The 27599-nt window shown below is 32.2% G+C and overlaps 3 protein-coding genes and 1 pseudogene across 4 annotated transcripts; 2 read left to right on the top strand and 2 right to left on the bottom strand.

Annotated features, from left to right (window-relative positions):
* The first annotated feature begins 4170 nt into the window (after window positions 1–4170).
* On the top strand, window positions 4171–11958 carry LOC124819421 (UDP-glycosyltransferase 83A1-like; annotated as a pseudogene). Its single transcript, XR_015786233.1, has 3 exons — window positions 4171–4752; window positions 5745–6498; window positions 11758–11958. The product of XR_015786233.1 is annotated as a UDP-glycosyltransferase 83A1-like (transcript).
* Window positions 7231–11505, bottom strand: LOC148200108 (beta-glucuronosyltransferase GlcAT14A-like). Its single transcript, XM_088114186.1, has 6 exons — window positions 11210–11505; window positions 10960–11124; window positions 10561–10698; window positions 8121–8182; window positions 7592–7667; window positions 7231–7497 (listed from the first exon to the last, which is right to left on the bottom strand). Exons 3-6 carry the CDS (start codon window positions 10563–10565, stop codon window positions 7359–7361), a joined length of 282 nt encoding a protein of 93 aa, XP_087970312.1. The 5' UTR covers window positions 10566–10698; window positions 10960–11124; window positions 11210–11505; the 3' UTR covers window positions 7231–7358.
* Window positions 11959–17486: 5528 nt separating the features above from the next.
* Window positions 17487–19208, top strand: LOC124820811 (UDP-glycosyltransferase 83A1-like). The gene is made up of 2 exons (XM_047292581.2): window positions 17487–18030; window positions 18173–19208. The coding sequence occupies exons 1-2, from the start codon at window positions 17544–17546 to the stop codon at window positions 19045–19047; spliced, it is 1362 nt and encodes a 453-aa protein (XP_047148537.1). The 5' UTR covers window positions 17487–17543; the 3' UTR covers window positions 19048–19208.
* Window positions 19209–20356: 1148 nt separating this feature from the next.
* On the bottom strand, window positions 20357–27328 carry LOC124820812 (Transducin/WD40 repeat-like superfamily protein). The gene is made up of 13 exons (XM_088113180.1): window positions 27047–27328; window positions 26859–26956; window positions 25031–25137; window positions 24286–24321; window positions 24088–24173; window positions 23437–23495; window positions 23244–23354; window positions 23017–23139; window positions 22366–22509; window positions 21150–21258; window positions 20922–21058; window positions 20789–20824; window positions 20357–20666 (listed from the first exon to the last, which is right to left on the bottom strand). Exons 1-13 carry the CDS (start codon window positions 27213–27215, stop codon window positions 20574–20576), a joined length of 1308 nt encoding a protein of 435 aa, XP_087969306.1. The 5' UTR covers window positions 27216–27328; the 3' UTR covers window positions 20357–20573.
* Between the last annotated feature and the right edge of the window lie 271 nt (window positions 27329–27599).

The following is a 27599-nucleotide window of genomic DNA, read 5'->3' as shown; positions in this document are numbered from 1 at the left end:
ATGTTAAATGTTTATGCAGTGTGGTTGGATAACCGATATAAATATAACTTATTTCTTTTTGGGTGCCTTGATAGGCCATCCATAACTTCTGAATGGACACCTTGATAAACCATATTTATTTCTTGATGGATGTCTTGATAGATCACATTTACTTTATTGTGTGCACATCAATAAGTAGTGTTATTTCTTGATCGACGTCTTGATAGATGACATTTATTCTTTATAAGCACATTGTCTCCTTTAATGAATGTTTTAATGAAAACTACAAAAAAAGAAGGGTATTACCGAAGGCCACAATCCCTCGAAAACAACCATAAACCGTCAATAATGACCTTTTACCGACGGCAACAACCACAATCCCTCGGAAACTATAAGCACATTGTCCCCTTATCGCTAACATTTACCGACAGCCTTTGTCCTTCGGTAATTACCGAAAGGCAGTAGCCTTCGGTATGATCCAGGCAAAACTAAATCATATTTGCATTTCTTATCCAACCAAACAAACCTCCACAAAATGTTCACAACACAGACAGATCTGCATAATATTTTCAAACCACAGACAGACCACCATAATATGCATCCCAAAATCATCCAATCATTAATGACAAAAACAACTTTATAACATCATTTGTATTCTTCAAATTTAAGAACTTCTATTTATAAATGAAACATAAAATAATATCATCTAGACATGAAACATAATGTTCTAACATCCAAATGTTCTAACAACTATATGTTCAATAACAAAATAAACTAATAATCTACATAATCATCATCAGAATTATCTTCATCATCCTGTTGCTCTATAGATGGCTGGACTGGTGTGGGCTAGACTGATGTAGGTTGGATTGATGTGGGCTACTGAGGGACGACGGGTGACAGAGAAGGTTGTGGCTAGGTCGGAGGGACATTGGAATCAATGTTTGAAGCATCAAGCAGCGCTCTCATGACTAGGAACTTGAAGTTTGTAAACTCGGTTCTCAAGTCACTGTAATTTTCTTTCAAGTCACTTTAGGTAAATTGGCAATTTCTCACCTTTTAAGCACACTTTTTAGGACCTAAATACTCAAACTTTGAGTTTTAGGTTATTATTTGCATTTCACTACTTTCCTACCTTGATTCCACTACTTTAGACTTGTTAGGATGTTTACATATCTTAGAATGAGTCTACTTTAGGTCAATTAGCATTTTGTCACCTTTTAAGTACACTTTTTAGGTTTGAAGTAGTGTGATTTTGAATTTTAGGTACTTCAACCATCTATAGTATCTTGTTAGCTTCATTTAACAAGTTTAAACTTGTTAGGATATGAAGACTACATATTCTTAGGCTAGTTTAGGTCAATTTCGAATTTAGGTTAGTTTTTACCTTTCTTTTACTAGTTTAGTTCCTAGTTTTAGGTCTTAAATTGTTGTGTTTGGAGATTTCCTATTAGTCTCCACCTGTGTTTCATGGTTGTTTCTTCAATTTCAAAATAAAATAAAGCATCCAAAAATTGGACTCAAACAAAGACCCAAAAATTGGTGGTTTGAGATTCAAAATTAAACAACAACAGCTCTAGATGAAAACTAAGCACTTAAGCAGTTTTAATTCATCAAAATAGACTTGTTTGAACTCTAATTAGGCACAAAACAGAACTGAAACTCATATTCACTTTGCATGTTCCAAATATGGCACAAATTATGCATAATATGGGTTATTAGGTGTCAATTTTCGTGCTGATGTTATTCTGTGCTATTTGGCAGTTTAAACAAGTCCTAAAAGTTGTTTTAAACTTGTTAGAACATTCAAATTGAAGCCAGATTCATCTATGTGCAAAATAGCATATTCAAACCTCATTTTTTAATGAAATTGGGAAGTAGAAGGGTGAATATGCTAAACAGTTTGGTTTTGAACCCAATTAGAGTTCAAACAATATTAAATTGATGAATTAAAGTTGCTGAATGTATTACCAGAGTGTTAGAATTACTTGTGCACGAACCACCACCCCACCCGCAACACCCACAATGGCACGAAGAACCCTAGGCACACAATTCCACCGAACAGAACGGACAGGGAGAGTGAGAGGGAGAGAATGGAAGCACGAACGAAGGAGATCAAGCGAAAAGGAAGGTAGAGGTAGAGAATGTGAACCTCGATGGGACGAGAGAGAGAGGTAGGGCAGGGAGGGTTTTCTGTTTCAAGAAATTGGGGACAACCTCCACGAATACACCTAATCACTTAGTTTAATGGGTCGAGCCTCTTACCGAAGGCCACACATCCCTCGTTAAGCTCTTCTTGACCGTCGGTATTTCAATTTCATCATGGCTGTCGGTGATTTTCTTTTCGACCGTCGATAACGCACTTGTACCGACGGTCCAAAGGCCTTCGGTATTATGTGTCGGTAATTCGTCAATTTCTTGTAGTGTTTGGGATATAAGTTGCTTTGTGATTATGTGTCAACTTGATTCATAGTCTATGGATCAGTCTTAACTCATCCTTGAAAAAGCTCCTTTTCAGAATGTCCCCTCACGTGAGGGCCAAAAAAAAAAGCTCCAATCCCTAAAGCTTCCTCTCAAGTGAGTTAGGACTAAGGTTAAGATGAGCTTGACCATACTACAAAACTTTAATTAACTTTTAAAAACAATATCATTTATATAATACATATAAAATTATATATTTTATTAAATAATATAATACGTTGTAATTTTATTATATTTAAATCAATATTTTTATATCGTATTTCTTATCATGGTATTAAATAAAATATATAATATATAATTTAATATCGTTATCGACTATAATATACTTATTAAGAGTTAATTATATTTTTATTATATTTAAAATGAATATTTAAGAAAAAAAACTCATCGGTTAATCCTAATTCACTATGTTTTTGTCAATATTTTGATATATTGGGTTTTTTTAATGAGCATTTTTTATTTTATAATATTTCTTTTTCTCCAACATATGTAAGCCAGATCAAACCATGTGATTCAAACCAAATTCACAGTTGTGATTATGTCATGATTATGTCTAATTATGTCTTAATAGGTCACTTTTATTTCCTTTTATATATTGGTTGTTGTAACCAAAATTGAAATCCTTTTCGTAACATAAAACAAACCTGTACGTATACTCAATAAATTATAGTGACCATTCTCAATTATGCGCTCTTATTGTAGTTTTGTATCTTTCGTTTTTTTTTACATTAGTTAATGTGAAACTTTTAGTGAACAACACGTATAACAATATTTAGTTAAGTTTTTAATTTCCATTAAATGGTCATTGTTATATATATATTTTCTTAGATTTATGTGCTTTATATCTTTTATCTTTATATTCTATGAGATATTAATAATTTTGTTGGTACATTTATCACTTACCTATTTTGGGGTTATTTGTTTGGTAAGTAGGGAGGAGAAATAGAGCATAACTCTACCCAAATTAATCGTGTCTAGAGATGGCCATTAAAGATGTATCTTTCCTTCGGCCTCAAATTGAACAGATTTCACTAAAATATGAGAGAGTATTCATTGAAGTTACTTATGGCATATTACCAAATATTTACTTCACAATAACATTAACATAATATAAGAAATAAGAAAGTGACATGTAAACGTGTTGTGATTATAATATAGTCCTTTCTTCCTCTCTTTTTTGGCTAAAAATTTAGGATGGCAAGATAATAATCTATACTTTAAGATAGGGAAAAGTTTCAAACTCAGACACTTCTCATAAAAATTATTATTATTATTATTTCAATTTTTTAAGAAAATAATTAGGAGTTTGAACTCTCACCTGTCCTTAAATATGTCTTAATTTTGTAATAAAATAAGAGAAAGTTCCATATATCTCACTTTATATTATACTAAATGACATTAATTTTTTTAATATATGTTTATGCTAAAATGGGATAAGGATAATCACCTCTGTAAGTTCTTGCGTGTCGAGCGTTTTCCTGATTTCTTACTTCGCGCAACCGATTGGTATAGGGGTTGACTTGTAGGATACACTCCGACGCTCAAGTCAAAATCTTTCTCTGTGGGTCTTTTGTAATTTAATAGTAAGTAAAATGTGAGTTTACCTCGAAATTAAACTCTTATATATAGAGTTTATAATAATAAAATGTTTTTTTGCACGTCAACCGCTAAGTCCTTTCCATCTCGTTCGTCCCATATCCCATACCTGATCGGTCAGCTATAAACATGTAGTAACAATATATATAGTTCTTTTATATATATGTTTTATAAAGATCAGATAGTCGAAATCAAGGCTATAGTTGAGAATGAGCATTCCAACAGTGCTAGTTCTACCATTCCCTGCACAAGGGCATGTGAATCCGATGATGATCCTGTCAGAAAAGCTGGTGGAGAATGGATGTAAAGTGGTTTTTGTGAACACAGAGTTCAACCACAAGAGAATGGTGAGTTGCATGGTGGAGCAACAAGATCAAAACTCACTGATAAAGTTGGTGTCAATCCCAGATGGCTTGGAACCTGAACATGACAGAAAGGATTTGTCAAAGATGTTTGATGTTGGTCTAAACAGCATGCCTCATGCACTTGAGAAGCTCATCACAGAACAAAATATCATTTCCAAATCTGACAACAGAATCAGATACATTGTTGCAGATGTAAACATGGCATGGTCATTGAACGTTGGCTGCAAACTGGGTATTAAAGGAGCTATATTCTGCCCTTCATCAGCAGCCATTTTTGCCTTACTTTACAACATACCCAAACTCATTCATGATGGGATAATAAATTCTGATGGTAAGATTTTATTTTAGAATAATAATCCTACAAACTTACTTTTATCTTCGTTTGAAACGGAATATAAGAATAAAATGGTAATAAAAATATAAATATTTGTAATTTTTTAAAAAAGGAAAAAATAAAAAGTAAATAAAGATAAGGTTAAATAAATGTAAAAAGTTTAGATATGTGAAAAAATATTTCTTTATTTTATTCTACTATGTTGCCAGATATTTATTTACTTAATTTACTCACTTCGTTTCTTGTTAAATAATTTTTTAAGTTATCAAAACTGTCAGACCAGCATGTTTTGCCTCACCCGTTATTGATTTCTGAAAAACGGATAAAAAATCGATGAGTTGGTAGTCAACTTTTTTTTACTTTTGTGTTTTTAAAATTTGTTTGCATATATAAATACTAAAATTATATTTAATTGTATAAATATATTAAGTATATTAAGTTATATAAATATTTTCTAAATTTTTAGTTAATTAATATTTGTAATCAAATAAATTAATATAATTATTACATTTAGATATAATCTGTCAATATGGATTAAATAGCACGAATTAAAACAACCTAATAGATTTAAAATTAATCCAGTCAACCTTATTTTCTCAGACAAATGGATCGTAACCACTTTGTATCTGCTAATTATTTTTATTTATGTAATAAGGTGGACAGGTAAAACACAAATTAAAATTCAATAAAAAAAATTAACAATATATTGTTTCAATGAATTAAAAAAAATTATTTATTATTATTTTATCACAACTGTTTTCTCTACGTTTCACTTTTTTTATGTATAAAAATCTAATTTTATTTCGTCTAAGTAAAATTAATCATTTTCCAACATTTTTTTTCATGAATACCTTTTCTACTAAATATTACATAGTCAAGGCTCCTGTCAAAATTTGTGTTAATATACCTAATAAAATCATGTAAATATCTAATAATGATATCTGTTCCCATAAAACTACACTTACTAATTGTATAACTTTTTATTGCAGGGTCATTGTTGACCACCAAAAAGACAATTCAACTATCACCAGGCAAGGTAGAGATGGATACAGGAAGTCTCTTCTGGTTGAATTTGGGTGTCACAATGAATGTTAAACACATGTTGAATTACTTAGATACTTGTGCAAAATCTTCAAATTTGACTGAACTATGGTTTTGTGACACAACATATGAACTTGAACCTAAGGTTTTAAGCTTCTTTCCCAAGATCCTCCCAATTGGCCATTGTTGAGAAATTATAGCAACATGAATGCATCACCGACAAGATCAATGGGACAACTTTGGGAAGAAGATCTCTCTTGCACGAGTTGGCTTGATCAACAACCTCATTGTTCTGTCATATATGCTGCATTTGGTAGTATCACATGTTTTGACCAAAACCAATTCAATGAACTTGCCCTAGGACTAGACCTCACCAATAGACCTTTTCTTTGGGTTGTGAGAGAAGACAACAAGATGGCATACCCTAATGAATTCCAAGGGAATAAAGGTAAGATAGTTCAATGGGCTCCTCAACAAAAGGTGCTAAACCACTCTGCCATAGCTTCCTTTGTTAGCCATTGTGGTTGGAACTCAACCATGGATGGTTTGTGTAATGGGGTGCCCTTCTTGTGTTGGCCATATTTTGCTGACCAAATCTATAACAAAGCATATATTTGTGATGAATTGAAGGTTGGGATGGGATTGGACTTAGATGAAAATGGAGTTGTGTCACGGTGGGAGATAAAGAAGAAATTGGACCAACTACTACAAGAAAAAAGTGTATTATATACAGCAAAAATCCGTATATAAGACCAAAAATCCGTATATAATACGTGTTTATATACGGATTACATACGGGCAAAAATCCGTATATAATACCGTCGTAGCTAGGTTTATATACGGATTTATCCGTATATAATTTATGTACGGAAATTATATACGGATTTATCCGTATATAAATTATATACGGATTTATCCGTATATAAATTATATACGGATAAATCCGTATATAATTTCCGTATATAAATTATATACGGATTTATCCATATATAATTTCCGTATATAAATTATATACGGATAAATCCGTATATAAATTATATACGGATAAATCCGTATATAATTTTTGTATATAAATTATATACGGATAAATCCGTATATAATGGCTTAAGAAGAGCTAAATAAATGCCCTGTATATAGCAGTTCTCCATGCACAATATACAAGCAGAATAAAAGTTCTTATTCTATTGACAAACTTTCTGGATTAGACCAATAAATATAAATATAAAAATTAATGTTAACCTATCTAAACCAATATTCACTATATATTCTAATTTCTCTGCATATGTTATTTTATATATATATATATATATAAATTATATAAAAAGAAATTGTGATGTTCACCATATGCTTAAAATTCCTCAAACTCATGGTATAACACTTTAATGGAATGATGTCTAATATTTAGTTTAATGAAGCTCAACCTAATAAGAGTAATTTGCTGACTCTTAAGAAAGCCCCAATATATTATCAAGTTCAGAGTTAAACAACTATTAATCAACAGTTCCAATAAAAATTAACAAGTAGCTCAGAACTCACTGTCTCTAAAATAGGTTTTTTAAATGTTAGATAATCGATAGGGACATACCACTAAACAGTTTAAAAGACGTGGGATGGGTTCTTCGTTGAGTGGTCAATGCTAAATCAGATTTCTTTGATAAGTAAAGGGCAGGATCAATAATGATGGGCCTTGCTCTTTGATTCCTGCATAGAATAAGTAATATAAGTCAGGGGAGAAAAACATGCAGAATATAGTCTACAAAAAATTTTCAGATGCATAATAATCAAATTCACTTACAATTTCCAACCAGCAATGTGTGTATGCTCAATGAAATTTAGATTCCTTGACAGATTCGAGAAAACATAAAGCAAATCTGCAAAAGCAGAAAACAAATATCAAATGGGTTCAGGGAGTAAACTTTTTGCATGTTTGTCTTGATAAATGCTTAAACTGAAACTATAAACAACATGGAATGATCTATACGAATCTGGATTTATGCCAAATGATACACTATCAGACAGAAAGAAGATGTTGAAACCAGAAGACTAAAATCATTGAGTACAAAATACCATGAAGCAAATTGTTACACAGTTATGCAGGTACTATAAGCTTTCCTTCTTGGTAACAAAATCTATTTCAACAACTTAAAGAATAGAAGAAAAAAATCAAGCAACCTCAAAGAAAAGTGAGACAAATTATAAGATAATATATTCATATGTACAATAATCATATAAACTATATACCATGAAGCTGCAAATTCAAGTGCAGAAGTCTCATTAATTAGCAAATATAAGCTCAATCATTAAATAAGAGGATATCCTAGTACCATAAATGCAACCAAAAATGCACTGCAAGGTGGATGGGAAATTGTTTTCTGCTGCAATTGACCTGCAGAATATAAACATCAATCTTTTAACTGTTTACAACTATTGATAGTACATATAACTTCACAAAAATGCCAACTAATAAGAGTAAATTTCAATGTGCAGATTAGAAAAGCTACCCTTCAAAGTATACTATAAGCTTAAGCGATTAAAGGAACTCGTGGTCAATAAATTATTGTGAGTGGAAATTGACAAGCTATATAGACAGCACAACTTGCACAATCTAAAGTTAAATATCCACATGGTTAGAAAAAAAAAATAGCACATCTTGTTTCCTTACTAATTCACCACTCAGATTCATGTAAGTCCGAGGAGGCTTTGTAACCATTTTGACAGTTTTAAACAAAAAAAAAATGCCAAAAATAAAAGGTGACCAAAGATGAAAGGAAAACAGCTACATTAATAAATACATCACCATATGCTATAAGCTTGTGCAAAACAACCATTGATTAATCTTAAAGAAAAGTACAAACCAGTATATGGACAAAGCAATTGAACATCAAAACTCTGAAACTCAAGCAGAGCAATGTACTATATTTAAAGAATCATGTAAGTGTATGTATCTTACATGAAAATTCAAAACCATCAATACCTGCCCCTAATACTCATTGTATTCATCTTATTCAGAATCAAATCACGTTACTGGATAATTAAAACCAAAGGTTTCTGAATGTGAGTAATATTTTTGCATGAGCTATAAGGATGAGAATTCGTTATCACCAAAGATTATATAGCATGAGCTATAAGGATCTATTACAGTTAACAAGCAAGGAATAACTATACAAAACAAAAAAGAGAAGTTAATTCATGACATCAAATGATTAACATTTAAAATAAACACTACTAGTAAGGTAAGTTTTTTCTCTGCTATTTTTTATACCAATACAGTAACTCACTTCAAAAATTGCAGATTATCCCATACATCATTCATAATCTGGGAGCTGGTTGCAGTAAATTAATTCTCATTAATAGGAAACATATTATAATTTGAACTATGAACTTACTACGGCCAATATGGAAATCATTCACTAACTAAAAATGAAATTAAAGGTGATGCACTACGTGATTTCATTGGCTGCAAGAAAAAAGAAATAAGGTTAATGGATAGAGGTTCATACATGTGGAATGACTATCACTCGATAATTGATTGCGCTCACAAGAATTTCCAAAACAAACTTTTACTTTGAAAGAAAACAAACCCGTAACTTTTTCAAAATAAGAAAACCCCTCCCCTGAAACGTAACCCCAAGTTAATATACATATATAACTATATTAAAAATATATATAAACTTACGTCACCTTCTTTTATATATATATATATATATATATATATATATATATATATATATATATATATATATATATATATATATATATATATATAATATTAATATATTAATACTTAAGTACATTAACCTCTGCACCTAATTCAATTAAGATCTCTGCTTTTCTCCACAATTAGAGACACCACAAATATACTTTTGACCCTTTTTTAATAAAAGAATAAAGCTTCCAATCTCCCTTACTCACACAGAACCACCCTTGCTGAGATTCTAAAACACAAGGTTCTTTCATCTCAATCCCAACCAGCCTCTTTTTCTTTAACTACCAACCCATACACCTTCATGTTCTAATCACTCTTCATTTAACTACCAGAAGCTAAAACTCACCACTAACTACTCTCCCCAATAAAATTGAAGACACCTCTACTCTCACCTCTACCTTTCACCGTTCCGAAAGCCCCACTCTTGTACCCCAGAGTTCACCAAGCCACCACATATCTTCCCCTATTCCTTTCTTCTTAAACTTCCAATACTCGTTACTCTATCCTAACCCTCCCTTTCTCCTTTCTCACACCACCCTCACACTCAAACACTCAGAACCATTACTCTCCTACCCAAACATCACTCCCAGATACCTTCCCTCATTCATGTATTCTCTCTTCCCCCATTCCACTACAGAATCCCATGGACATCCCCACGGAAGGCAGATGGCCACTTGTTCAAAGAACTCAATTTAACTTTTATTTTCATCTTCATCTACTAAGCTGGTGGATATGTTTCACAAACACCAAAATCATAAGATATATATCTCTCTAGTCAAATCAATGAAGTAATAGAAAAATAAAAAATTTAGTGTACCCAAATAACCGTAAGGTGCAGGCTATGAGATAATGGTATGGCCGTAGAGCAGTTATAGTATAATGCAAAGCCATGCTAGTTAATGACAACAGAGAATATGATGATTTTGTCTAAAACCTTCAATAGAAATTGCACCTAATATACTATAAACTACTAAAATCCTGAACACGAAACCACACAATTGATCCAGACCGAAGTATGAAACAAAAAGAAATGGACGTTATCTGATTGTAACACTCACTGCATTATGTTCCAAAGGGAAGCACCTCGAGGTACAAATCAAGGATGTCACTGTTCACAGAGTCGTTCACAAAACGTGAAAGTGCTCTAACTGCAAAAGTACCATAGGCATCTTGTCTCGTACCCTCACCATCATTATCTAAAATTCAACAAAATTATAGATTCAACAAATTCAGTATCCATAACCCTATTTTTATACCCTATAAACTAATCACATATATACAGGAAGAACCTAAACCAGTAAACACAGAATGAAGGTGTAATTACAACTACCACTGGAACACCAAATGATATCACTGGAAATCTCAAAACCCAAACCAATACCAATTCCAAACACAAAAATGCATCAAAATAAACAATAGTCTTACAATTTTAGAATGTACCATTTTAAAAATCTCACCTTTAGGAATCAAAGCACTTTCTTTAACCTTCACGGGAGAAGCATTACTGCTACCACGTGCTCGACCTCCTCAGCAGCGGGTTTCACGCACGAACTTTTTTTCGAACGACTGGCTTTGAGACCTATTAAGGCTCTCGCCAGTGCAAGGCGGGTTTGGGAGTTTTCCTGAGGTTTGAGACATTAATCACAAATTTCACTCAGTTTATTCCAGAGATGGGGAAAAAAGATGGAGAAGGATGGGAACACTTACCACTGGCCGAGAATGATGGCGGAATGGACGACCATCCACAACGGTAGCAGGACTCCGATAGGTCACACGCACTGAACGAACAAGCACTCTCACTAGCCGACCCTCTGTGAAGGAAAGAGATGTTGCACACTAGGGTTGGAGAGGAGAGGTGAATGAATGGTTGATGAAAGATTGATGAAGATGACTCCACAGAGAAGAGGGTTTGAGAGCAAGAGAGTTCGAGAGAGAGAAAAGAGTTCTAGGGTTCGAGAAAGGGGAAATGCTTCTTCAGAGTGTGATATGCAGCTCCAGCATCCAATTAATCAGAAAAAAAAATTTTAAAAATAATTTCCCACATCCGTATATAATATCCGCAGTTAACAACCGCCACCACGTGCAAACTTTATTATATACAGAATTTATATACGGAAAATTCCGTATATAAATATCCGTATATAATATCCGTATATAAAGCATTTTCTGGTATCCGTACATAAATTCCGTATATAATATTTCATTTATATACGGATTTACATCCGTATATAATTTTCCGTATGTAATTTCATTATTTCTTAAGTGATGTGAACATGAGAACAAGGTCTTTGAAGTTAAAGGAAAAGCTTTTAGATGAAGGTCGATCTTCGGAGAACCTTAACAAATTGGTCAAGTGGATCAAAGGGTAGGATTTTTCCTTTTATGTGTGTGTTTTGGATCATTGGATCAACTTTTAAGCGATGAACATGGATGTAATTTGGAAGTAATATGTCAAATAGAAGTGAAATGTAACTTGTTAGAATTCATTGATATGGATTGGAAGTTATAGGTTTGATTTTTGTTCAACGTATAATATATGTTTATTATTTTTCACAATTTATTTTATGTACAAGTGTTTGTGTGTATTATTATTTATTAATATGTCAAATAAAAGTGAAGTATAGCTGGTTAGAATTCATTGATATAGATTGAAGGTTATGTTTTTTATTTTTGTTCAACCTATATGTTTATTATTTTTCACAATGTACAAGTGTTGGTGTGTATTATTATTTATGATAATTGTTGTGCATATGTGTTTGATAAAAAAAAAATTAAAGTTGGGAGAGTGAAATTAATGTGTTAATTAAAGTAATCTAGAAAAAAAATTAAAATAAAATAGTATTATTTTATTTGAAACAAAATTAGAGTACACAATATTTTAAGTAAGGTGCACCAGTATTATATTATTTATATTTAGAAAAGAAGAAAGGGATAACTTATTTTTTTATAATAATTATATATATTTTTGTATATATATAAATAATATTTTATGGAGTAGCTTTCTTTTGTTATATTATTTATATTTATATAAATAATATTTCTTTTGTGGAATTACATGGATTGGGTTAGTTATAATAATATTAGAATGAATTTAATTTAATTATATTATAATAAATATATAAAATAAATTAGGAAAAGAAAATATCTTTAAATGAAACAATTCTATTAATTCACCAATATGTGATAGATTAAGTTGGACACTAGTGCAAAAATATGATTGGCAACTAATATGTTTCATTTTTAAGAAAAACAAAATGTATAATGATCCAATAACATTTTTAAAAATATGTGTATAACTACAAACCATGTTTAAAGGATAATCGAAGTTTATATTTTGATTGCAGTCAATATAGGCTTCAGTTGTTTGTTTAAAGAACTAAAGCCAGATCTATAATAACATGATGATATTTTTTAAAATATTTACACAACTACATAGGCTTTAGTTTTTTAAATAACTGAATCCTATGATGATGCAGTGTTCATGTTTATCTTTTCACATTGAGGTATTACAACATTGTAGGTTCGTGTTGGTTGCATTTGGGACATCGCAACATTCTTGTTGTTTTGGTTGTTGGCTTGCATTTGAGTGATTGATCTTAGTCTCTCACATTCTTGTTTTCGTTCTCGCTATTGTTATCGCTCTCGTTCTTACTCCCGGTTGACTGAAATCTATTGTTTTTATTTTTATTTTTTTAATTGTTTTATGCTTTGGTTGTCTTACCAACCAACCAAAGCCTATTCGTGAATATAGATTTCTAGTACAAAATAAGTCTTCCACATCTTATGTTCAACGTCATAATAGAAAAAAGTCAAAGTTAAAAATGACTGATGGTGTTGTTGTAAATAAATGTTCATGGTATAGTCTATAATGTCATTTTTTCGACGTCATATAATCATATGACGTGAGAAATCTCAAATGTTGACTTCAATTGACATTGAAAATTCACTATTTTGACGATATATAGTTACATAAATCATTACAACATGAACATAAATGATCATTGGGTTATCAATATACGAATTAGAAATCTCAAATTTTGACGTCAATTGACGTTGAAAATTCACTTTATCGACGTCATTTAGTTGCATGAATCATTTAAACCTAAACAAATATAACCCTTGGACTGTCAAAATACTAATTAGACATCAGAAATCTCAAATTCTAACGTCAATTGACATTGGAAATTCACATTTTTGACGTTATATATCTTGTAAATTTGGTAAATTCATTAAAACGTTTGGCTCATAGGTGAAAAATTTACTCACATAAGACGTCTGATAGCTTAGATTCATATGTCAAATGTTATAAGATGTTGGATTTTAAGTTTTCCGACATCATATGTCCTGTAAAAATTTTGTAAAAACGGAACCCATACACATTTTTTCTTCACGCTTTCTCTTCTACGTGAACCACAAACTCCATTAGCGAGTGCGAGGAAAAACAAATGTTAGTTTTTTGTCACTTACCTCTAACGAAAGTGTTTATGTTGTTTTGGTTAGGATATTTCTTTAGTTTTAATTGATTTATATCATTTTATCGTTTAACATTGACATCTTGTACACAAGTTTAAACTCCACCACTTCCAAGCATACCAACTTCTTCATTCACGAGTGCAAGAAAGAACAAAGGTTAGTGTTGGGTTACTTTAGATAATGTATGTGTTTCCACTACCTTAGTTACGATTTTTTCATTTTGTCTTGTCGAGCTCGTCTTTGTTTAGTCTTATCGAGCCAAGCTTGTCACTCAGTCTTGCCAAGCTCATATCCGTTTAATCTTGCCGAATCAAAGTTGTCGTTTAGTCTTGTCTAACCGAGTTTGTCATTTAGTCTTGTTGAACTTACCTTTGTTTAGTCTTATTGAGTCAAGCTTGTTATCCAATCTTGCCGAGCTCATCTCCGTTTAATCTTATCAGCCGAGCTTGTTATTTAATTTTGTCACATTGCTATGGTTACATTCTACCATGAGATCATTATCTTAACAATGGTCACTCAAACATAATAGAAAAAACTAAGTTGAAAATTTAAAAGAAATAAAAGATCAAACTAAAGGAAACAATAATATATAAGAAAACTTAATTGAACCAACTTAAGAAATTGGAAAAACAATAATACGGATGGTGCTTTCTTCCTGCACCTCCATGTATTTCTTTATGCATTCCCTAAATTTTTGGATTTCGAGTATTTTTAAATACATAATTCAAAATGTATTTTTTAGTTTTGATTTTGAATTGTAAAATCCAAAAAAAATAATTTTATATTCTGAAATGTACTCGAAATTCAAATTCACATTTTACAATCTAGAATATAAAAAATTATAACAAGTGTAGATCAAAATTATGAAAATACAATAAGAAATTTCTAATTTGAAATTTTCAATTTTATTTTCTAATTTAGGAGATTTATTAAATTTTGGAATAGCCATATTTAAAAGTATTTTGGAATGTACAATTTAAAATATAAAATTTGTATTTTAGATTTTATATTTTAAAATAGGCTTAAATGCTTACTTCGTCCCTATGTTAAGAAGTGAATTTCTGTTTAGTATCCAATTTTAAAAATGAAGACATCGGGTCCCTATGTTATGAAGAATATATGAATAAGGTCCACAGAGAAAGAAAAGGTACAACAAATCATCAAAGAAAAAACTGAACAAGAGAGAATAAAAAGCTGGACAGCAGAAGAGAGAAGAGAAAAAATACAGGCACATCAGCATGGACATAACGTTGTTGCTGTCAACTTAACGAAGAGGACCTTATTCATACACTTTTCATAACATAGGGACCCGATGTCTTCATATTTAAAACCGGATACTAAACAGAAATTCACCTCTTAACATGAGGACGAAGTAAGCATTTAAGCCTTTAAAATACAAAACAAAAAGTATATTATGAATTGCATAATCTAAAATACAAATGTGCATAATGAGAAGATGAGAAGAAAAGTGGAAAAAAAGATACAAATTTTATGAAAAATTAGATTGAAATGTTGAAAGACGACGCTTCATAATTCTAAAAGAAGACTCTTACTACTCAACTTTAAATTCTTAGCGAATGACATACAGGTAAAAGGTCATTCAACTTAGTAAAATAAAGCCAAAATTATTATGTAAGTATGAGACAGAGAAGATATTATACAAAAACAATATAAAATATAAAAAGATACACATATTTTAATATTTTAATGATTGCATATTACAAATCAAGAATTTAAATGGATGGAAAAATATCTTAATTGTGGGTAATCATGTTATAACATATTAGGATAAATGATATTGGAATAATTTCTAAAATCCATTTTTTTAATTCTAGTTTTCACTTATAATTTTTATGTTTTAAAGTTTTTCACATTATAAATACTTATTTGCAATATTTTATATAGTTAATTTTATTAAAGTTTTCTATTAATATATGATTTTATACGATAAATCTCACTTATTATTTATATGCATATTTTTTTAATTAAGAAAGGCAACAGAAACAAACTAAATATTTTTAAAAAATATAAAATCATCATCATAATCATCACCGAATATGTAACATATGATAATGATTTTAATGAAAAACATCATAAATACATATTCAACAATAACTTTAAACAAACTCATCATTAACAATATTTGTTTTTAATAATAACTATATCCATGACGATTGTAAAGCGATTAAAATCATTTTTAAAATAATCTTATCCGTGATGTTGTTTTGTAATTTTGTATTCATTAACCTAACCTCATATTTTGACTTTTAAATATAATATAATGTACAGGTAGGTGGCTTTCTACGTCCACATAATATTTATGATTTGAGCTGCATAATAATATTAACCGAGAGCTTGATCTGTTTGAGTATGGTTAATGAAAGAAAGTATGGTATCTTATTAATTTTATTTTATTTACTGGGAAACAGGTTTTTAGTTCTTCTAAAAATTATAGACAATTTATCCTATATTCTCTTCTTGTAGCTTAATTTTTCAATATTTAATACTGTAGCTAATCCTTTTGAATATTATAAATATTAAATTATGAATATAAAAAGAACAACATTACATTTTAAAATGAGAATATTATAAACCAAAAATGCATTATTATTATTATTATTATTATTATTAAAACTTTAGATGTTGTAAAATAAAATGAATATAATTAAAAATATTAATCAATATTAATTTTCTGTCAAAATTAATAATCAAAAATATATTTAATGCTTATTTTATTTATCAATGTCATTTTAAAAATCACAATTCACGGTCAAAAGTAATAATGAAAAAAGAATAGGTAGAAATTAAGCTAGCGTGTCTACCAAGTAACTGGATATATAACATTTTTATATAACTCCTTTTTTTCTATGTATTGATTTCGTATCTTATCCTCTGACCACTACCAAGTTTTGCGCTGCGGACAGCATGCTGGAGATAAGATCCTCAAAGGAACACAATTTTTTAACAAGTTGATAGGAGAAAACTTTGACAAATTAGTTTATGTATTGAATATTTTTAATTAAATAGAAAAAAAATCTTTTCATTTCTATTTGTATTTAAGTATTTATTTAATCCTAAATAGTAGAATTTTATCTTTGATTCACCATATTTAAAAATCAATGTTTGAATTCATACACATTCGAGTAATCCTTTTTTTAGTTTTTATTAACTTTGTTTGGTTCCTATTGTCTAAATCTACAGAGACAGAAAGTGGTTAAAGTATTGTATTTAGAAATCCTAAAACTAATTATCTTTAAGTGGAGAAATTAAAATATGAAATTTGTTCAATTATAGGACCAAAAGATTGGTTTAATATTTTTTTTTCTAAAAAAAATTATAAGAAAATTTATCAAAATAGCAAAGTAAAGTTATATTACTTTTGCATTCATTAATATTAAAATAAAATAAACCACTCTTACTTTCGTTTACACATCTTTTCCGTTTTTTATGTATTATTTCATTATATAAACCAAACCTAATGTATGAAGTGCAAACCACTGTGAGTCTCCCAAACAGTGTTGAGTATAGCCTCAAAATAAAGAGAAAATAGAAAGTCAAGGCAACCAAGATGAACATTCCAAATCTCTTGGTTGTACCATTTCCAGTCCAAGGACATGTGAATCCCTTGATGAACTTCTCAGAAAAGATGGTTGAGCATGGATGCAAAATCACTTTTGTGAACACAGAGTTCAGCCAAAAGAGGATGGTGAGTTCTGTGGGCAAGCAAGAAAGCCTTGAAGAATCACCAACCATAAAGCTGGTTTCAATCCCTGATGGATTAGAAGCTGATGATGACAGAAGTGATTTGGGTAAGCTTTGTGATAGTGTGCTAAGCACCATGCCTTCCATGCTAGAGAAGGTCATAGAAGATATTCATGTGAATAGTGGTGAGAGAATCACATGCATAGTTGCTGATGTGATAATGGGATGGGCATTGGAAGTAGGGAGAAAGCTGGGAATCAAAGGAATTCTCTTCTGCACTGCATCAGCTGCTACGTTTGTCTTGGAATACAAAATCCCTAATCTCATTCAAGATGGCATCATAGATTCTCATGGTATGTACATCACTTGTCACTGATCAATTATGTTTGGAGGTTTTGTTGTTGAGAATTATGCTATTTGTGAAATTAGGAAATTAATAGGTAAAATTGTTTTGTCATATCATGCATAATATCTCTATTTTTGTTGACACTGTAGGATGTCCAATTACAAAAGGGACATTTCAAATATCACCAAGCATGCCTTCGATGGACGTAAAAGCTATTTGGTGGTCAAACGTCTATAACCCAACAACTGAGAGGAAAATATTCAAGTATCTGGTGCACTGTATGCAGAATTCAAATCTTGCAAAGTGGTGCATTTGCAACACCACATATGAACTTGAACCCAGTGCATTATCTTGTGTTCCAAAGCTCCTACCAGTTGGTCCATTGTTGAGAAGTTATGACAAGACAAATGTAACGGCAAGATCATTGGGACAGTTCTGGGAAGAAGACCACTCTTGCATAGATTGGCTGAATCAACAACCTCGTTGTTCTGTTTTGTATATTGCCTTTGGTAGTTTCACTCTTTTTGACCAAAACCAGTTCAATGAACTAGCTCTTGGGCTTGACCTCACCAATAGATCCTTTCTTTGGGTTGTAAGACAAGACAATAAGATGGCATTTCCCAGTGAATTTTTGGGGAGTAAAGGTAAGATTGTTGGTTGGACCCCTCAACTGAAGGTGCTAAATCACCCTTCCATAGCTTGCTTTCTTAGCCATTGTGGTTGGAATTCTATCATAGAAGGTTTTTCTAGTGGGGTGCCCTTCCTGTGCTGGCCTTATTTTACTGACCAATTTCAGAACAGAAATTATATTTGTGATGAGTTGAAGGTTGGACTTGGATTGAACTCGGACGAAAATGGACTTGTGTCACGCTGGGAGATTAAGAAAAAACTGGACCGATTGATAAGTGATGAACAAATAAGAACAAAAAGTCTAGAACTTAAAGAGACGGTCATGAGCAACATTGCAGAAGGTGGTGGATCTTCAGAGAATGTTAGTAGATTGTTAAGCTGGCTGAAATCTTGAGTATAGCTATGTCTTTGGTCTTAACGCATGTAGTGTTCTTGAAAGATAGAAGCGTTCTCTTTAATAATGGTTGAGTTAACTTTGGTATTGGTATCGGTGTCATGTAATGTGTAATATAGATTTCTTTGAGCTATATTATATTTCAGGTCAATTACGTAGCAGCTTTAATTGTGATGCTTCTTTGTTTGAAAGTTGGGCAGTAATTTTAATTGAAAATTAAGAATATTGAGCAGTTAAATTGAAAATTATATAAAATCGCACATATAATAAGGTTCAATATAATGGTAGATTTCAACAATAGAATTTAATTTGAGTGTTTAAAATAAACTGTATTCGAAATGATAAAAACCCATTAGAATTAGAATTACCAAATGAATGCAAGGCCTGTTTATTACCACTACCTAGTGCAAGACAAAGAAAACAGCCATGGTGCTGTGGTTGTCGGAACCATGGTCACCGTATATTCATAAAAAGGGATGTCCTTAGAAATGAATAATGGAATGAAGTTAGATTCCTGTAACAGCTTTCGCTCTTGGTCAGACAAGGTATCAGAATAAGTTTACCGAACACCCAAGATAACCCATGAGAGGAAGTGGAAATGATTTATTATCACATTTTCTAGTGTGGATATCAGATGGTTTTGAATCCTCGGATGAGAGGGGAAAACTAGGTCATCTGAAGCCCTGTGAAGATTATAATAGAGAAAATTGGGGAGCTAATGCAAAAATGGATCAGAAAGCCCAAAAGATTACAGAGTTTTTGCTGATCAGAATGGGCACTAAATATTGCAGAGAAGAATTCGATGCAGCTTTCTTCCCTGCGTCAGCGGCACAGTTGGTGTGGGGATTGAGCATCCCAATGATGAATGAATCATAGACATCGATGGTGAGTTCATATTTCACTAATTCTTTATAGCTGCAGAACATACAAAAATATATTTATTTCTTGGAAGTTAATATAGTATGAATCATGCTAGGAATGTAATTTAACCGCTCCATTGACTCAACCAATATCTGAACCAGTCAGCCAAAAGAAAACCTTCAATACAGAACTCTACTTTATGATGGAGATTACTGCGAGTATTTTAGAATTATCAATAACCAAACTATACAGCACAAATGAGAAAAATGTTCGAAGATTTGTCGTACAAAATGATATGAATAATTTCTAGTGTTTGCATCAATAGCCGTTAGCAAGTCATAAGCAAGACCTTGTTCACAACATCTGATAAACACTTGACAGTTGTGTTTGCAGAAATAACTCAATGAGATACAAACTATAGAGTACAAATAAATAAAATGCTCGAAGATTTGTCGTACAAAATTATATAAATATTTAGTGTTTACATCAATAGCTATTAGCAAGACACAAATAAAACATTGTTCACAACAACTGATGATACACTTGACAGTTGTGACTAGCCTAAGACAAAATTGGCCAAAACTTGAATCGTTCCCCGCATAAGAAATATCTGTCAATATCCTACCGCCTCAAAAAATAATTGTCCTAATATGATTAAGTTTACCTTACTTTACAGGGATGTCTGAAGAAATACAAAGTCTGGAGTCTGCTCCACCACTGATAACACTGTCACTTCTCCACCAATCAGCCGACAATACCTGAGTTAAACAATGACAATTTTTTTAATGACAATTTTGGCTACTCTCGAGCATAAAAAAAATATTTTCAGTTGTGGGAAGGTATTATTTTCAAGCAAAAACATGGTAAGAATGTTTTAAACCTTATCACTGTGTGATTCAATGACAGAAAGTGGCCACTGCAACATCAACGGAGAAAAATCATGAAAAAGCACAAAGATGGACATATAATCACACAAGGAGAAAAAAATCCTATGCAGAATAAAGATATATTACTGCAGTTCTCAGATCCCACAACATAACTTTCCCATCATAGGATGAAGAAAGTAAATGAAACCAAGATTGATCATGCCATTTGCAGGCCGAAACCCAAGATGTATGAGAAGCAAACTGAAAAACAGGAGCAGAAGTGCCTGCAGAGAAAAGAGATTGGTTTATAAGATACCATTATGAATGTAAGACTATCAAGGTGTGAGAAAAATGACAACTAGCTTTCTTTATCACCTGGCTTACGAGGATCCCAAATCCTAATGACAGGGTCAGAACCTCCAGCAGCTATCAGAACAGAACCTTCCCCACCAATATCCAGGCAGTTGAGAGCCTTCCCACAGAACTGTACATAGAAGACAATCCAATCTAAAACATTGATTTTTATAACTCTGTTCCTACTCTACTTCCGATTACCAAACCCTATTTTTCAACAGTAATTTTGTATAGAAAATAGTTTAGACCAATAAATGAAAAAGGTGATAAGCAGAAAACATGACATCCATCATAATGAATCAGAATCTTAGAACATAGATTAAGGCAAAGAAGTACATCACAGAATCAACTTGTAAAGTAAGATTTGTCTTCTACTTATTTTAATCATATCACTATGTCAACACGAGACTAAAACCGCTACCCTTGAGGTTGCAACTCAGGCAATTCCCAAGGAGGCTGCAGTGTACATGAGCTAGAAGTGACCACAATCATGGCGGCTTGCCTAGAGCTTAGAAAATGCAGGTAGCCCAACAATGGATCTAGCATAGGCTCTAATATCATATTTTAAAATGAGTTTAAACATAATTCAATACCACAAAACTGACTTGGAAGGTATTATAAGTCATACCCTGTAGTCAATGTAGGATTAAATCATCACCCTTGAGGTTGCAATTTATACAACCCCCAAAGAGACTACAACTTATATGGGCTAGGAGTGACCAAATTAGGCGAGTTAGTGCTGAAGGCAATTTAGGCATGCTAGCGGTTCCAATTCCTAAAGCCCAGTAAGCACTTAATTATGTTTTAGAACATACTTATCCTAAACTAAGAATAAACAAGGTCCAAAGCCAAGATTGCTTCATAACAAGACAAATTTGGACCACCAGAACCAAGTAAAAACATCATAATCAACAATCGCCTGGGGAAAAATGTAGAAGATCTAGTACACTATGTAAAAGGACTAGACAAAACTTGTCCAAAGAAAAAAATAAGTTCAAGCCACAAGAACAATTGATTAAGAAATGACATTCATAGAATGAACAGCAGCAGAAAATAGACAAGTGTGCCATAAACCAGTTCTAATTTAGTTACCTGACTATACACAAATAATTAGCCATTGGCAGAGCATTAAATGGTACAATGTCACAGTTCTATCTATAGAAAAAAAATGAACGCTTTAAAAGTGTACAATTTAAAAAGAAGGGGGGGAGGCACGCGCATTAACTTTTCAACTTACTATATCTGACAAGTTTTTGCCAGTCTCAACATCCCACTTCCTAATAGAATGATCCCATGATGCAGAAAATATTGACTCCCGTTGTGGCCAAACCACAGAAGATACACACTGTGTATGGCCAACAAGGGTAGTGAAAGCCTCTCCCTGCAATACAACAGATGGAAACTTATTTCTCAAATTTCATTTTAGAGAAAAGATTCATACATCAAAAGGGAAAGAAACGGAAAATAAGTTTGCAACAAAATCTACAAGGTTTTAAATAACTATTATACAAGTCTACAATAGTTTTTAACATAAGTTTGAACATGACTCAGAATTAGATGATCAAATTTCTTCTAGAATAGTTTCAAAAACATCTTCCTACATGGCCTCCAGCCCCTAGTGCCAAGCAAACATAGCAACCTTGATACTTCGAATTCAACCAGTAGAAAAAAGAGCAACTCAGTATCAGCCTTAAATTTTTACAATTCCATTCATCAATTACAATATGCAGAGAAGAAAGAGTAAAGGGTCACATCTGATGATCCCTTACAAGTCAAAGTTAAAACAAACTTCAAAATGTAAAATATTTGGAAGAAACATGTGTGACTACACAAATTGCAATTTTGACCGCATAATTTAAACAATAAGATGTAGGGAAGTTCTACAAACCTCCAATTGAGAGTCCTCAACTTGATCTCCAATTTTTCTCTTCTTAGAAACTAGGTCATCTTCTGCATTAAAGTCATTAGTTTGCCATAGATTGATGGTACAATCCCAAGCAGCAGAACAAATCTATGCATGAGACACAAGGAAGAGTGGTGTTACAGACTGCTATATTACTGTACTCATAAACCAAGGAGAGAAAGGTGGAGAAAAATAGAAAAGAAAATACAAACCATTTCTCCAGAAGTCTGCGCTGCCACACTCTGAACAGCAGACTTATGACCACGCAAGATTTTGTAAGCCCTGACCCTCATAGGCTGGTTTACAGGCTCTTCTGTATTGAGCTTTTACACAAAGGGGAAAATATAACATAATAAGCATAAGCACAGCATAGGAAACAGTAGTTTAACAGTTTCTTTTAGTTACCTTCCATAGCCTCAATGTCCGGTCTTTTGAAGCAGTAGCCACCGTAACAGTTTCCAGACCTGATTACAGTACAAATATTCATATGTTGGAACAATTTAATCATAATACATATATTATGGAACAATATTTGGATTACACAGAAAGAACAACAAATGTTGCCACTATTCCCACCCACTAAAGCACAAATGCTTCAACATCATTTAATTAAGAATGTTTTGGCCGCCATGCTTTCTATGTCTTCACCAGGATGCATTCCACTATAGGCTTAGTTCAATCGTATAAATTGTGTTAATGATCCTCCACCAACCCCCTCCCCACAGTTTTCCATTCAGAAACTGAAACTCAATTTTGACTACAGTTGCACATATAAATGAAAGTATCTTTTGAGGAAGTTAAAACATTAAAATACTACTAATGACAAATAAGCATAATATCACAGTCTTAAAAAGGAACAGGGAAAGAACAAAATGTAAATAGCAAAATTAAGAGAATGCGAAGGCAAAACAGCCATAAGCTTTATTTTACTGTTAGATACAAAATTTCATAATTTTATCATCAGAAATACACTGGATATCAATAAAAAAATGACAACTAGCAATCAGAAAAATAGACAGAAAAAAAAATTGGGGAGAATATAATTGTCTTCCTTACCTTCTGGATTGATGATACTAACAGAAGTGATTGCGTCACTATGTCCCTCCAATACATGAGTGCATAATCCAGCACCTTTCCATACTCTAAAGTATAATTTAATCATATAACGGTGGAAGCCAAGTAAATGGAGAAAGTAATAAATAATATGATATGCCAATAATTCTAAAAGAACAAAACTGGGTAAGACTCTTATACCTCCCTAAACCATCATAGCATCCTGTCAAAAAGAACCTGCAAAAACAGTAACACTCAACTTTAAATTCTTAGTGAAGGAGATACAGGTAAAAAAAACCATTCAACTTAGTAAACTAGAATCAAAATTATTATATCGGTGAAAATTACACAAAGTCACCAGGTAAACAAACAAAAAGTATTTACAGTAACACTCATCATTAATGCAATGGCCAAAACTCTAAAGAACCTATTCACAAAGAGGGTTAGGCTGTTTCCCCTTGATACTCCCAATGTAACCATCAACCACAGTGCAAAATAAACCTCAAAATGGGAACTCATGAGTTAAAAAAAATGGCTTTACAATAACACTCATTAACCCAATGGCCAAAACATTAAAAAACCTACTCAAACTAGGGTTTGGTTCTGTCTTCTGGCTACTGCCAATGCAAAAATAAACCAGGCAGTGAACTACTGCTTCCAATCACTTTTGCCATTATCACCAGATATGATTAACAAATTCATTGAAGTCAATAAAAACCAATCACACTGACTTAAATTCAACCTTGTAAAATCTTTCACAAAGAAAATGGTTAAATAAAAAGAGCCCCATACAAAATAATGGCATATTACAGTTGCTAGCAGCAGTACAGAACATAAGAGTTAATATAGAATATATTAAAAAAAATTAAAATTGTTATGGAAATACTGAAAAATCTGTGCTAGTTTTTTAAAAATTCTATCAAATATGACACATTTGCAAGCTTACCGAGAAGAAGAACCATCAACAGCACTGACCCAGTCATCGTGTAAACAAGGGTCTTCCTCCTTCCGTGGGGCCACCGCCCTTGTGTACTCAATTTCCAATATCCTTTCCTATAAATTGACCACACAAAACAGTCGTTACCTTTCCAATACTTGATCACTCAAAACAGTTAGCTAACTTTCCATAATTGATCACTCAAAACAGTTAGCTATGATTATATTACATCATAGCAAAAGGAAACAATGGTCTGTTTCCAATGTAAAGAAATAAAATAAAAGATATTTGTAATTATTTTTTGTAGTTCCCCAAGATAAATTTTCAATCCATGGAAACTCCTAACAACTCCATAAAAAATGGGTCAATACTCACTTTTGTTATAAAAAGAGTAATTTAATGTCACTTTGGTCTCTAAAGTATTAAAATCTAAAAGAGGCCCCTAAAAGTGTAATTTTCCTATCACATTGGTCTTGACATTAGGAAATCTCTGCTAAAGTTTACATTTGTACACACAAAAACACTATCATTTTGGTCTTTAGACTAAACCACTTCTTGCAATTCTACTTATCTACACATATAATTCCCCAAGATAAATTTGCAATCCATGGAAACTCCAAACTACATAAAAAAATGGGTCAACAGTCACTTAGGTTCTAAAAAGTGTAATTTAATGTCACTTGCGGCCTCTAAAAGTATTAAAATCTAAAAGGTGACCCCCAAAAGTGTAATTTTTCTGTCACATTAGCCTTGACATTAGAAAATCTCTGCTAAATTTTACATTTGTACATACATAACACTATCATGTTGGTCTTTAGACTAAACCACTTATCGTAATTCTAATTCTTGAACCTAACCACTGTTAATTACTTAATTTCATTTTAGTCCCAAACTTTGTGATCTTAAAATAACCCTAAACCCTTGTTTGACTGAGAGGAGGGGGAAATTGAGATTATATGGTGTGGTAGAAGGAAAGTGAAGAAATCATTTAAAAGATGGAGGGACCCAAACAATACCTTTTCTCGCCTATCTTTCAAAGTTATCATAATCGAACGGTTATAGACCTAGTCAAGGTACTAGATGAGTGGAACAATGATTGAAACAGGAGGTTACTATTTGAACTGCATGACCCACTATACTATTAACTATATATTTTATATTTTATATCACAAATAGAGTACAAAAAAGTTGTCTTCCATTTTTTAAAGATATGCATTAGTGTACTGACTATATTGATCTTAAAATACACATTAGCATCTCTTCCCAATAAAATTTTGAGTTTCCTTTACAATATATCTCATGAATACATAAGAAAGTAGCAGGGCATGATAGATGTTGGGCAGATTGGCATGAAGAAAGTAACAGGCATAGCTGGGTGTGGTAGGCAGACTGATGTGTATGGTGTCAGTTAGAAAAGAGGTGCAGAAAACTACCTTGGACAACAGTAGATCAGACCAGAGGTTCACCAATTTTATCCCAGTTCAGAGTCAGGTTGATGAGGTATTGCCTATTTCTACTCATTTGTCCATCTCTCTCATCATCTCTATCCTATATCTCTTTGAAAAATGATATGGATTACTATTTCATTTCTTATCGATTTCATTTCTACTTCACCAATTTATTAATTTCCTAATTCCCTCCTCTCCACCAAACACAGTATAAGTGTTTATCAAATAGACACAAACATCAATGAGCAGCTTCAATTTCTATTGGGAAAAAACGCATTCTTTTACTACACACATAAAACCAATGTGCATTTTCACTCTCTGTCATACAGACAATCATACAATTGTAGAGATAAGTAGAACAGGATTTGTAATCGTTTCAAAAGTATTACCGCAGAGATTCCCTTAGCGAGAAGAAACTGCTCGAGCGACATCCGCACGAACTCGCCATCGATCAAAAAATCAAAAGGCTCAGGCTGATAATCAGCATCTGCAAAATCAACCACCAAGGAATTTCATCAGTAGTCTTGACTTAACACACAAAAAAAATATACGGCGGCGGCGTTTGAGAATGAGATACCGTTGGATTGAATGAGTGCGTTGACAAGAGATGATAGGCCGAATCGAGTGAGGTCGGCAGGGATTGCGATGGCCGTGGACGGAACAATGAACGGCGCATTCAACTTCGTCACGAACCGCACTTGGATCCTCCTCGCGCTGGCTTCCTCACTTTCTTCGTTCATATTCATTTTCGTTTCCTCTTACTCTTTCTTCTGCAAGGTTAAGGAGAAAAGGAAGCCCGACAAAAGAAGAGTGCCAAGGGAAGAGGAAGAAGAAAAATAAGCAGCAGCTAGGGTTTAAGGGTTTTCAAGTTAGCATATTCAGTTGTTAATGGGTTTTAGACAATACTACGCCGTTTTGGTAACAAGAAAATTGAGTACCCTAAAAGAATAATCCCTTTAGTAGTATAGTATAGAGTAGTATAGTATAGATATATATTTTATAATTTTATTATTTTGTATGAGTAATTATTTAAAAAATACAAATAATTTAATATATATATATATATATATATATATATAATTTTATATATTAAAAAAATTATCTAGCAATTACTTTTCAAAAGAGAAATC

Source organism: Vigna umbellata, chromosome 4, assembly GCF_029865625.1.
Source record: "Vigna umbellata cultivar VRB3 chromosome 4, Vumbellata_1.0, whole genome shotgun sequence".
Taxonomy (NCBI): Eukaryota; Viridiplantae; Streptophyta; class Magnoliopsida; order Fabales; family Fabaceae; genus Vigna; species Vigna umbellata.
This window is presented reverse-complemented; position numbering and strand designations above follow the sequence as displayed.

Coding starts and splice junctions, on each gene's coding strand:
- LOC148200108 (XM_088114186.1), bottom strand. Junction 7,668..8,120: donor CATTTTTGGTTGCATTTATG/GTACTAGGATAT, acceptor CTGCTTTTGCAG/ATTTGCTTTATGTTTTCTCG. Junction 7,498..7,591: donor CACATTGCTGGTTGGAAATT/GTAAGTGAATTT, acceptor TATTCTATGCAG/GAATCAAAGAGCAAGGCCCA.
- LOC124820811 (XM_047292581.2), top strand. CDS start 17,544: ATGAACATTCCAAATCTCTTGGTTGTACCATTTCCAGTCCAAGGACAT. Junction 18,031..18,172: donor TGGCATCATAGATTCTCATG/GTATGTACATCA, acceptor TTGACACTGTAG/GATGTCCAATTACAAAAGGG.
- LOC124820812 (XM_088113180.1), bottom strand. CDS start 27,215: ATGAATATGAACGAAGAAAGTGAGGAAGCCAGCGCGAGGAGGATCCAA. Junction 23,140..23,243: donor CGCAGACTTCTGGAGAAATG/GTTTGTATTTTC, acceptor TCTCATGCATAG/ATTTGTTCTGCTGCTTGGGA. Junction 21,259..22,365: donor GCAAAAACTTGTCAGATATA/GTAAGTTGAAAA, acceptor TTCTATGTACAG/TTCTGTGGGAAGGCTCTCAA.